Here is a 12,880-nt window from a genome sequence, read left to right on the forward strand (position 1 = left end):
AGTAGGGTGGCAGAGACAGGGATGACTGGGGATGACTGGACCGTGTTCCAATCCTGTGGCTTCCACTCAAGGCCAAATTCCAATGCTCCTCAAGTCCTCGGGCACCTCACCATGTCCCAGGCTCTGTATGGGGCTGGAGAGCCCAACCAACTCACCACCCACGGGAGGAAAGCCAGTCATGCCCTGATATGAGCAAAAGGCATCTTATGAGCTCAGGCCTAGATATGCCTTCCCAGAGAGGGGACACTACCTCCAAGAGAGCCTCAGTAAGTTAGCCTTTCAGTAAAATCGCTCACAAACTCCTCTCAGAACACAGGGCCAGGCCATTTCCCTAAAGAGTGTGTGTAGGAAGGGCCTGGGGCAGAATAGCGCATGGCCCCAGGCCCTGGCCTCCCAATCCCAGCCCCAGAGCTGGAAACTGTATTTCCATCCAATTCCTGGGGAACCCAGCAGCTGGATACCCTCTCCTGGCGTTTTCCCTGGTGGGTGAGAAGATGGTGATTTTTATTTATTTATTTATTTAGAGGTGGAGTTTCACTCTGCCGCCCAGGCTGGAGTGCAGTGGCGTGATCTCGGCTCACTGAAAGCTCCACCTCCCAGGTTCACGCCATTCTCCTGCCTCAGCCTCCCAAGTAGCTGGGACTACAGGCGCCCACCTCTAGGCCTGGCTAATTTTTTTCTGTATTTTTAGTAGAGTCAGGGTTTCACTGTTTTAGCCAGGATGGTCTCGATCTCCTGACCTCGCGTGATCCACCTGCCTCAGCCTCCCAAAGTGCTGGGATTACAGGCGTGAGACACCGCAACCGGCCTGAGAAGACGATGATCTAAGGCTGGCCCTGTGGCTTCTCAAGTCATAAGGACAGGCATGGGATCAGGGCCTGGTGGCTGACTCCTCTGCTCCTGCCTTAATGGCCTGTGGTAAGGCTACATGACAACCAAGGCTCCAGAATGGATGAGCTGATTTAGGGACTCTGAACTTCACTACCTCCTTCGCTACCTCCACAGGCCCTGAAGGTGGTGGAAATGTCTCTGAAAGGCCTGGCAGCCTGAAGACCCCAGATGTCCACCTTCAACCTTTACAGCGGAAGACGGGCAACAGGAGGAAGCCAGAGTACGCAGCAGACACTGACAGGATCCCTGGGGACTGCAGCCCACGTGTCTTAGGTTTGTTTCTCATTGCTACCAGGCTTGGCCATCTACAACAGGGATGCCCATGCCCCTGAGGTTTGGGAGGTTAGACAGCCCAGCTGGCTTGCCCTCTTGCTCCCTTCCACCTCCACTGTCTAGCATCTCAATTTCTTTCTCTTTCTCTTCTTTCTGTCCAAAGTCTTTGAATAAGAGGAAACCTGCCCAGCCCTTGACCAGCCTCACCTGAACAGTACCTGTATGAATGAGTATAGTCCTTGTCTCCACAGTGAACCACACTTGGCAAACCTGGTCAAGGAGACAGCCTCCCTTTTTCTGGTCCCACAGTACCCCAGAGCAGATTCCACCTGCCCCACTGGAGTTCCAGACAGCTTCTCATGCCTGCCCCTGTGGGTCACCCCTTTGGGTGGTAAGGCCCTGGGCTCTGTGGTTTGAGATGATCCTCCCTCAGGCATGAGCCTCAGAGGCAAACATAGAGAGGAAGTTCAGAGTCCCTGGCTCAGAACTCTGGTGGGCAGGCCTTAAAGGTATTGGGAGCACCCTCTCCAACTCCACCGGCCCAGACCCACCCCTTCTGGCATCCCTACATTCTCTAAGTTGCATTCCAATACCTTTTCCTTGAAGTGTGATGGTGAGGAATAATGAAATAAGAGAAGGGGTTTGCACAGATTGAGTGCTCAGGTAAGGGAACAAGAGGTAGCTGGAACCAAAGCCATAGCCAAGCCTAGGCAGTACTCACTGCCCCATCAGCCACTCAGAGCTAACAGCACAGGGCCTGCAGAGCTGTCTTAGCTATCCCCCCACCAGCCCATGGACAGTGCCGGGGACTACCACTCACTGTGACTTCTCTAGGCAAAGTTTTTTGGAGTAACCATGCTGGGAGCTGGAGGGCCGGGCTGGGGGAGTATCCACATCAAAGGTAGCATTGAGATCAATATCCTCACTGAAGGATGGCCGGCGGAGCTTCAGGTTCACCTCCACAGGGGCTGGGCTGAAGGCAGAGATGACCTGGTTACTTGGGGCCACAGTGGTAACCCAGAAGGACAACAGCTCCTCAAGCATCAGAGACAACTCAGCTCCAGGGACCTGTAGCCCACTCCTGACTGAAGGCCACCCCTCAAGAAAGCCCTACTCTGGGCCAGGCACAGTGGCTCGCGCCTGTAATCCCAGCACTTTGGGAGGCCGAGGTGGGCGGATCATGAGGTCAGGAGATCGAGACCATCCTGGCCAACATGGTGAAACCCCGTCTCTACTAAAAATACAAAAATTAGCTGGGCGTGGTGGCTCGTATCTGTAGTCCCAGCTGCTCAGAAGGCTGAGGCAGGAGAATTGCTTGAATCCGGGAGGCGGAGGTTGCAGTGAGCTGAGATTGCGCCACTGCATTCCAGCCTGGCAACAGAGCGAGACACTGTCTCAAAAAAAAGCCCTACTCTCTAGAGAACAAACCACTTGACTCAGTCCTTTGCATAGTCATGGGACCAGTGAAAGTCTGGAAGACAAAGAAAGAAGCAAGCCAAAACCCAGAGAAAACCTAAATGTATAAATAAAAGCCTACTGCCCTTTGACCACATAGCCTCATGTCTCAGAATGCAATGTAAGGAGCCAGTCAGAGATGTCACCACAGATTGATGTGGAGGGAAGGTCTCCCTTCCTCTCCCTGTGATGTTGCTACTTACCCCGGCAAATGGTACAATATTAGAAACCATCAAAATGATTCCCTAGGGGACTGGCAGTCATAGCTTAAATATGACGTAGGCAAAAAGTAGTGTTTCCAGAGAGTAAATTTAATAACATGGAGAAATGTTTGTATGCTAGATTTATTTATTTATTTTTTTTGAGACGGAGCCAAAATCGTGCCACTGCACTCCACTCCAGCACTCCAGCCTGGGCGACAGAGCAAGACTCTGTCTCAAAAAAAAAAAAAAAAAAAAAAAAAAGCATGCAACAGTAATCCCTGATTGCACCACTGCACTGATCCAGACTGTGTCTTAAAAAAATTTAATTTGGCCGGGTATGGTGGCTCATGCCTGTAATCCCAGCACTTTGGGAGGCCGAGGCAGGTAGATCACGAGGTCATGTGATCGAGACTATCCTGGCTAACACAGTGAAATCCCATCTCTACCAAAAATACAAAAAATTAGCCAGGCGTGGTGGCGGGCGCCTGTGGTCCCAGCTACTTGGGAGGCTGAGGCAGGAGAATGACGTGAACCCAGGAGGCAGAGCTTGCAGTGAGCTGAGATCCGGCCACTGCACTCTAGCCTGGGCGACAGAGCGAGACTCCATCTCAAAAAAAAAAAAAAAAAAAATTTAATTTAATTTAAAAGGCACACAAAACTCCATGTATAGTGCAATTACATGATTTGGCACCCCCCCCACCACTCCCAACCCCACCCCCACATGCAGAAAAAGGAGTAGAAGGAAATATTCCACATGTCAACTGTAACTACCTCTGTAATTCCCTATTTTCCAAATTCTCAATGAGTGTGTTTTTACTTTTATAACGGGTGGGTGTCGGGGGGGGGAAGTGAAGTTTTATTCTATTAAAAACTACAGCCCACAGGATTCTTCCAGCCCACCCAGACCTGGCAGGGCTCCCCAGCTCCTGCCATACAAGGAGAACCCTGGGGAGCGGCAAGGGTAGCTCCAAAGATGCCTTCTCTCTTCCCTTCCTCAGGAACTTTTCAGGGCTGCACCACAGTCCCACTCTCACTGGGATGTACACATCAGAGGGAGGAAGGCTACCTGCATTGATCTGGGTGGCTAAGCAATCCAGGCAACCTGGACTATTTCTTCCTTCCCTGTCCAGGACCCTAGAAGCTCTACTTCTGTCCTTGCCTGCAAGTGAAAATGAAGGCTGCACAAACCCACCTCAAACCAACTCCAGGCTGGCTGCTTCGCTTCCTCCTCTGGGAACCACAGCAGCCAGGACCACTCATGCCATCTTTTTTGCAGTATCCATATTCTGCCACCATTTACCAATCCCAGCAAGTTGAGGCTCAGGTTAGGAAAGATAAACTCAAGAGGCAGGCAGGATCTCGCTGGGTGCTGTGAATTTTACCCTCAAGGTAGCCCAAGGCAGGACTTTCTTTTTTTTTTTTTTTTTTGAGACGGAGTCTCGCTCTGTTGCCCAGGCTGGAGTGCAGTGGCTGGATCTCAGCTCACTGCAAGCTCCGCCTCCCGGGTTTATGCCATTCTCCTGCCTCAGCCTCCTGAGTAGCTGGGACTACAAGTGCCCACCACCTCGCCCGGCTAGTTTTTTTGTATTTTTTAGTAGAGACGGGGTTTCACCATGTTAGCCAGGATGGTCTCGATCTCCTGACCTCATGATCCGCCCATCTCGGCCTCCCCAAGTGCTGGGATTACAGGCTTGAGCCACCGCGCCCGGCCAAGGCAGGACTTTCTACTCCCAGCCATCCCCTAAGGCGTTGCCTAGTGGTGCCCAAGCTCAAGGCAAGCCAGGCTTATTCACTTGCACCTCCTGGTCATCCACAACACTAAACTCAAGACTCAGGAGGTTCTCATGGTACCTCCTTCACTCCCCATATCCACATCTGGATCATAAGGACACATTTCTTCTTCTCTTAGACTATTTTTTTTTTTTTTTTGAGATGGAATCTCACTCTGTGGCCCAGGCTGGAGTCCAGTGGTGCGATCTCGGCTCACAGCAAGCTCTGCCTTCCGGGTTCACACCATTCTCCTGCCTCAGCCTCCTGAGTAGCTGGGACTACAGGCACCCGCCACCATGCCCAGCTAACTTTTTGTATTTTTAGTAGAGATGGGGTTTCACCGTGTTAGCCAGGATGGTCTCGATCTCCTGACCTTGTGATCTGCCCACCTCAGCCTGCCAAAGTGCTGGGATTACAGGCGTGAGCCACTGGGCCCAGCTTTCTCTTAGACTGTTTCTATATTCTTCTTCCTTTTTTTTTTTTTTTGGAGACAGAGTCTTGCTCTGTCACCCAGGCTGGAGTGCAGTGGCCGGATCTCAGCTCACTGCAAGCTCCGCCTCCCGGGTTTATGCCATTCTCCTGCCTCAGCCTCCCGAGTAGCTGGGACTACAGGCGCCCGCCACCACGCCCGGCTAGTTTTTTGTATTTTTTTAGTAGAGACGAGGTTTCACCACGTTAGCCAGGATGGTCTTGATCTCCTGACCTCGTGATCCGCCCGTCTCGGCCTCCCAAAGTGCTGGGATTACAGGCTTGAGCCACCGCGCCTGGCCTATTCTTCTTCCTTTATGAGCTTGAAACCTGTTTCCCCTTCTGCCAGAGGTCCACTTTCTTTCCTTCCCACCTTCTGTTTGTCCTATGAGGAAGAACCTAGGGCTTAGTAGTCCTTCCCTCACTGGTTGAGGCTGGCTTGAGGCCCTCCTGAGTGACACTATCACCCTTGGGACACGCACCCATGGTCAACTTACAGGGCTTCATGCCAGATGCCTCAGCGGGTCAGGTAAGACACTCAAAGCTCCCCTTTCCAGAACATAGCTAAGGCCTTGAGCAGCTCATTGCCTGTGTGGCATGGGATTAGTCAATGTCTCCTCCATGAACTCATGGCTCCTGGCGGCCTTACCCTACCCTAAGGAAAGATCTCCCTGGCTCTCTCCAGCCTAGAGTTCAGGGGCCCTTGGGGCCCATAAGAGAGATCTTCCTAACACTGACTTTGTAATTGGGGTGGTGGCTACCTGCTGATGCCTCCCTAAAATGACAGATATGAAGGGTAATCCAACTGCAATAAGTAGAAAGGGCAACCACCATCAGCCCCCAGAGATTTCCAAAAAATTCTGGGAGAGAAAGCATGGCCAGGGGACAAGAGACTGACACAGCAGCCAGAACCCACAAGGAGGGGTCCATAAAGGCAAGGGAGGGCCTTGCAAAAGCATTAAACAGGCCTGAAAACTGGAACACTGATGAAATTGTGAGCTTGGCTCCACCCCATCCTAATCTGCATTGGTAGAACACTAGGCAGTCAGGCTGCTGCCCTGGGCCAATAAATAAAAGAGCTTTTCTCGAAGACACTAAACAAACCATGTAGAGTGACCTAGGGCAGTCAGTATTATTGGCCCCAACAGTAAAGCCTTCTGCATCCTGGGTTCAGGTAAGACTCAAGATGATGTGAGCTGTCTGCACATCTCCCCCAAACCCTACCCACATAGGTTGGCCTCCAAAGTAGCCAAGGACTACCAGGTATGGGAGAGGAGCCCAGGAGAAAGTCCACGGTGCACAATTACTGACTCTGATACAAAGAGAAATATGAGACCATAAAACAAGAACATCCCCCATCTCTACTAAAAATACAAAAAATTAGCCGGGCATGGTGGCAGGTGCCTGTAGTCCCAGCTACTCAGGAGGCTGAGGCAGGAGAATGGCATAAACCCAGGAGGCAGAGCTTGCAGTGAGCCGAGATTGCGCCACTGCACTCCAGCCTGGGCGACAGAGCGAGACTCTGTCTCAAAAAAAAAAAACAAAAAAACAAGAACATCATGCTTTGCAAAACAGACATACCCAAAGAGCAAGAAAGAATGCTTGCAAATTTAAAACATGAATACTGCCAGGCACAGTAGCTCACGCCTGTAATACCAACAATTTGGGAAGCTGAGGTGGGAGGATGGCTTGAGGCCAAGAGTTCAATATTGACCTGGGCAACATATTGAGACTCTGTCTCTACAAAATATAAAATTAAATAAATTAACTGGGCATTGTGGCACATGCCTGTAATCTCAGCTACTTGGAAGGCTGAGGTGGGAGGATCCCTTGAACCCAGGGGGCGGAGGTTGCAGTGAGCCGAGATCATGCCACTGCACTCCAGCCTGGGCAACAAAGCAACACCCTGTCTCAAAAAAAAAAAAAAAAAAAAAAAAAAAAAATTAAATTAAATATGATTACTGATTCAGCCTTAAAAAGGAAGAAAATTCTAATACATGCTACATGGATAAACCTTGAAGACATTATGCTAAGTGAAATAAGTCAGTAATAAAAGGACAAATATTGTATGAGTCCACTTATATGAAGCTCCTAAAGTAGTCAAATTGATAGAGACGGAAAGTAGAAAGGTAAGTGAAGGAGCTGAGGAGAAAGGGGATAGGAGAGTTACTGTTTAATGGGTATAGAATTTCACCTTGGGGAGATGAAAACATTCTGGAGTGGGATGGTGGTGATGGCTGCACAGCAAGTAATTGTACTTGACACCACAGAAATGTACTTAAAAATGGTTACGATGGTGAATTTTGTTTATATTTTACCACAATAAAAAATATTGCTGCCGGTCGCGGTGGCTCAAGCCTGTAATCCCAGCACTTTGGGAGGCCGAGATGGGTGGATCACGAGGTCAGGAGATTGAGACCATCCTGGCTAACACAGTGAAACCCCGTCTCTACTAAAAAAATACAAAAAAACTAGCCAGGCGAGGTGGCGGGCGCCTGTAGTCTCAGCTACTCGGGAGGCTGAGGCAGGAGAATGGCGGGAACCCGGGAGGCAGAGATTGCAGTGAGCTGAGATCCGGCCACTGCACTCCAGCCTGGGCGACAGAGCAAGACTCCGTCTCAAAAACAAACAAACAAAAAATATTGCTGCAGTAAAAAGTTATAAAAATTAAGAAGTTTCTTAAAAAACCTAAGAAACTTCTTAATTTTTTTTGTTTTTGTTTTTGTGACAGAGTCTCGCTGTCATCCAGGCTGGAGTACAGTGGCACGATCCCAGCTCACTGCAACCTCCACCTCCCAGGTTCAAGCCATTCTCGTGCGTCAGCCTCCCAAGTAGCTGGGATTATAGACATGCACCACCACACCTGGCTAATTTTTGTATTTTTAGTACACCCACCATATCCAGCCAGAAATTTCTTAATTTTCCTAATTTTAAATCAAGAAATGGTGGTGGCTGGGCATGGTGGGTCACACCTGTAATCTCAGCCCTTTGGAAGGCCAAGGTGGGAGGATCGCTTGAGGTCAGGAGTTAAAGACCAGCCTGGCCAACATGGTGAAACTCCGTCTCTACTAAAAATACAAAAAACTAGCTGGGCATGGTGGAGCGTGCCTATAATCCCAGCTATTCGGGAGGCTGAGGCAGAAGAATTGCTTCAACTCGGGAAGTGGCGGTTGCAGTGAGCCAAGATGGCACCACTGTACTCCAGCCTGGGCGACAGAGCAAGACACCGTTTCAAAAAGAAAAGAAAGAAAAAAAAGGAAATGAAAGGAAAGGAAAGGAAGGGGAAAGGAGGGGAGGGGAGGGGAGGGGAGGAAAAGAAAAGGTGGCTCACACCTGTAATCCCAGCACTTTGGGAAGCCCAGGCAGGAGGATCGCTTGAGGTCAGGAGTTCAAGACCAGCCTGGGCAATAAGTGAGACCCTGTCTCTACAAAAAATTAGTTGGGCATGGTGGTGCATGCCTGTAGTCAATCCCAGCTACTCAGGAGATTGAGGCAGGAGGATCACTTGAGCCCAGGAGGTGGAGCTGCTATGAGAAAATTTACTGAAGTTTACCAGCTTCTTCATCAACCTCTTCCCTGGATGCTGAAAATGTTCTACTAGACCAGATTTCCAAAGTGGTTGCTTCAGATAGTTTCAGCCAGCTCAACTGTTGCCACAGAGAGATGGATTCCTGGAGCTTTCTACTCTTGCACCTTCCTTGACATGACTTTTTTTTGAGACAGGTCTCACTCTGTTGCCCAGGCTAGAGTGCAGTGGCATGATCATCGCTCACTGCAGCCTTGACCTCCCAGGCTCAAGTGATCCTCTCACCTCAGCCTCCCGAGCAGGTGGCCCAAGAAAACTTAAGACTTCTTCCAGACCTCTGTAGTAACACATTAGCAGTCACAGGAGAAAGGTAGAGGCAGTCTTTGAGGTCACTTGTAGTTGTGAGGGTCTTGCCATCAGAACACAAAGAAGACAGGGCAATGCTATTGCTGAGGATTCAACAACCATTTTTGAGAGCTTGAGGCTCTGAGTTTAGAAGATGCTGTGCCTAGGATGGGCATGGTGGCTCATGCTTGTAATCCCAGCACTTTAGTCCCAGCTATCCAGGAGGCTGAGGCAGGAGGATCACATCACCTGAGCCCAGGAGGTCAAGGCTGCAGTGAGCTGTGATCACACTGCTGCACTCCAGCCTGGGCAACAGAATGAGACCCTATCTCCAAACAAACAAACAAAAACAAGAATAGACTATGCTGGTGCTGCCTAATGCCTAGTTAAAAGATGGGCTTTTGCTAAAAACAAACAGACCTGACACTGTAATTTTTTTTTTCTTTTTCTTGGGACAGAGTCTTTCTGTCACCCAGGCTGGAGTGCAGTGGTGCGATCTTAGCTCACTGCAACCTCCACTTCCCAGGTTCAAGCGATTGTCCTGCCTCAGCCTCTCGAGTAACTGGGATTACAGGCGCCCACCACCACACCCAGCTAATTCTTGTATTTTTAGTAGAGATGGGGTTTCACCATATTGGTCAGGCTGGTCTCAAACTCCTGACCTCAGGTGATCCCCTGACTCAGCCTCCCAAAGTGCTGGGGTTACAGGCGTGAGCCACCGTGCCTGGTCTCTCAAGAGAGACAGGGTCTTACTCTGTCTCCCAGGATGCAGTGCAGTGGCACAATCATAGCTCGACTCTTGGGCTCAAGTGATTCTCCTGCCTTGGCCTCCTGAGTAGCTAGAACTACAAGTGTGTGCCACCATGTTTGACTAAGTTTTAAGTTTTTTTTTGTTTTGTTTTTGTTTTTTTTGAGACGGAGTCTCGCTGTGTCTCCCAGGCTGGAGTGCAGTGGCGTGATCTCGGCTCACTGCAAGCTCCGCCTCCCGGGTTCACGCCATTCTCCCGCCTCAGCCTCCCAAGTAGCTGAGACTACAGGCGCCCGCCACCACGCCCGGCTAGTTTTTTGTATTTTTAGTAGAGACGGGGTTTCACCATGTTAGCCAGGATAGTCTCAATCTCCTGACCTCGTGATCCACCCGCCTCGGCCTCCCAAAGTGCTGGGATTACAGGCTTGAGCCACCGCACCCGGCCAGTTTTAAGTTTTTTGATACAGGGTCTCATTATGTTGCCCAGGCTGGTCTTGAACTCCTGGACTCAAGCAATCCTCCCACCTTGGCCTCCCAAAGCGCTGAGATTACAGGTATGAGTCAATGCACTCAGCCAACCACTTCGATAGTTATGCCCAGAAAAATACTGGAGACAAAAATGAATGAAGTCATCCTCATGTGGCTTGATGACAAGCCCAGCCCAGCTTACGAAGGTTTGTCAATTTAGTGTCCTGCTGGCCTGAAAGCCAAGGGAGACCATTGTTGTCCTCCCTGTACCAAATGGGCTACAGGCCCTGGCATGAAGCTTACTCAGAATGAGGTGGGCCTGTCCCCATCTGGGAGCTACAGACCAGATTCTATAATGTAGTATATAGCTGGTGGGCTGTGGGCTTAGCCATCGAAACTCCCAGCTCATCTATCCCACTGGAACATAAGCTCCAAGAGAACAGAGAAGGCCTGCCATGCAGTGGGCACTCATCAAGGACCTGCTGTAGGAGTCCAGGCCTTCCAGCACACTGAAGAGGTAAAGAAAGTAAACAAAAGCAACTAGGCATGGTGGCTCACACCTGTAATCCCAGCACTTTGGGAGGCCGAGGCAGGTGGATCAGGAGGTCAGGAGATCGAGACCATCCTGGCCAACATGGTGAAACCCTGTCTCTACTAAAATACAAAAAATTAGCCGGGCATGGTGGTGTGCACCTGTAATACCAGCTATTTGGGAGACTGAGTCAGGGGAATCGCTTGAATCCAGGAGGCAGAGATTGCAGTAAGCCAAGATCATGCCACTGCACTCCAACCTGGCAACAGAGTGAGACTCCATTAAAAAAAAAAAAAAAAACTGGGGCCACTGACAGGAGTTGTGTGCCTTCTATCTGGGTCCTTGCTGGGGACTTTCGGCAGGCAGGAAGTAGCCTTGAGGATGCTCTCAGCTAGTCTGTTTCTGTGAAACTCTCAGGAGCAGAAACAGATGCCCATGCTTGCGGCGACACCAATCCTTCTGCCTCTTGGCTCCCTCTGCTGGCAGCTTTAAAGCATGCACTCCTGGCAGTAGGGGAATTATTTTAGAGTGGTTTCATATTTGTTTCAAAATCTAGGGTGGACAGATACATGTGGGGAGCTACTCCATAAACAGGATGCCCCAAGACAGTCAGTGCTCCTGCCCTATTCTCAGACCACTTCTAGGTCCTCTGGCCTTCTCTGGCCTCTCCGTGTCAGAGACTAATTTGCTTCAAAGCTGCCTGCCAGCTAAATCTTGGCTGGCTTCCAGGGCAGGTTGTCTGCAGACATCAGGTCCACAAAGGTCACCCACCCCACCAAAGCCAGAAGGAGTAAAGACTGTTACCAGAAGGCTCTCCCACCTTGTGACCCCTGTACCGCCCAAGGCTCAACAAACCTCTCTAAAACCAGGCGGTCGACAGTCTCATTGGCCACTGGTGGCAGGTTCAAAGTTTCCTGCAGCATCATTAGCTTCTTTTTCAGGCTCTTGGGGAGGGAAAAAAAAGTGTGTGAGAGAAAGGCTGAGGCATCAAGTCCAGAGATAATGCAGAGGACATGACTAGCATGCATGAAAGGCCGGCCCACTGGGAACAGAGCAAGGCCTGATACCCCATTATTAGGCTCAGGAGGCCAAGCCCCAGCTACAGTCCCTCCTCTGATGAGGGACCTCAGGGATGTAAGTACAGGACAGACTATGAGGGAAGACTCATGGTGCTATCTGCCCTCTGTTGAGGAGGCCCAGGTTCCAGTTCGGACCAGGGCCAAGGGGCACACCCTCACCCAGGAAGATGCAGGGGCCCAGAACCACCACTGACTGGTGCAAGGGTCCTGGGCAGAGATAGCCCAGCCCTGCTTTGGGAGGGCACACAAACCACCCCTCATTCCTGTCAAGCCAGGGATGTTCCTCACCATGATTTCCTTGTCAGCACTCTGTAAGTCCTTCTGGGCTGACTTCAGTTCTAACTTGGCCTGATCCAATTCAGAGTAGACTGTCTGCAACTATAAGAAAGTGTAGGGAGTGAAGGACAAGCCAAGTGTTAGCCTTGTTCCCTGCCCCCTCCTGCTGCTCCCCAGTGAGTGATCAAGGTAGCCTAGAGTCTAGAAGAGACTAGGGGTATGGGAAGAGATCCCAGCTCTCTGAGGCTAGGCCTCAGTCTGGCAATGCACATCCGGAGCTGCCCAGAAGCAAAGGCTGCTTCCTATATCCTGCAGCCTGTGGCTACACCATGCCAGAAGTAAAAGCAGCTATGCTGACCGAATGAGGTTCCAGGAGCCCTCCTACTCCAGACATGGTGCAAAAATAGGCCCCTGACGCTGTCACATTTGGGGCCTGTGCTCTCCAGCCAGCTGAGAGGTACCCAGGAGCTGGGAAGAGCAGAGGGGAGCATGAGTGTCCACATGTTGGCAGACACCTCTGTGATCTGTCTATCCCTACTGGACAAGTCACATATTCAGACCAATGCCCAGTAAGGACTGGTAACAAATCTCTATAAGTCATCCAGCTGCCCCAGGGAGTCAGCTGTGCCATCAGGTCCCATGGCCTTGCTCAGGAGACCAGAGTGAGCATGACAAAAGGAGAGCCGCCTCTCCTTCAACCCGTGTTCACTGCTAAGTTACCTTGCTTCTGGAGGAAAACAAATCCTTCCTCAGCTTCTCAGCCAGCTCCCCTGAGGCCTTCCGTGCCTCTTTTAGATTCTCGTACTCTCTGCAATGTGGCCATGGAAAGAGATGCCAGAAAAGAAC

At 50.6% G+C, this 12,880-nt stretch overlaps 1 protein-coding gene across 6 annotated transcripts in view; it reads right to left on the reverse strand.

Annotated features, from left to right (window-relative positions):
* TRAIP (TRAF interacting protein) overlaps positions 1 to 12,880 on the reverse strand; it is a 39,869-nt gene that overhangs the window by 12,184 nt on the left and 14,805 nt on the right. For all 6 annotated transcript variants that reach the window (XR_013413928.1, XM_015130903.3, XM_001105706.5 and 3 more), the window contains 4 exons: positions 12,755 to 12,842; positions 12,047 to 12,136; positions 11,535 to 11,623; positions 1,985 to 2,137 (listed from right to left, as the gene is read on the reverse strand). Coding sequence is in view for 5 of the 6 variants with exons in the window: in XM_015130903.3 (XP_014986389.3) it covers positions 1,985 to 2,137; positions 11,535 to 11,623; positions 12,047 to 12,136; positions 12,755 to 12,842 (420 nt within the window). In the remaining variant the exon portion in view is untranslated. The remainder of the gene's footprint in view (positions 1 to 1,984; positions 2,138 to 11,534; positions 11,624 to 12,046; positions 12,137 to 12,754; positions 12,843 to 12,880) is intronic.

Source organism: Macaca mulatta, chromosome 2 (genome assembly GCF_049350105.2).
Source record: "Macaca mulatta isolate MMU2019108-1 chromosome 2, T2T-MMU8v2.0, whole genome shotgun sequence".
NCBI lineage: Eukaryota > Metazoa > Chordata > Mammalia > Primates > Cercopithecidae > Macaca > Macaca mulatta.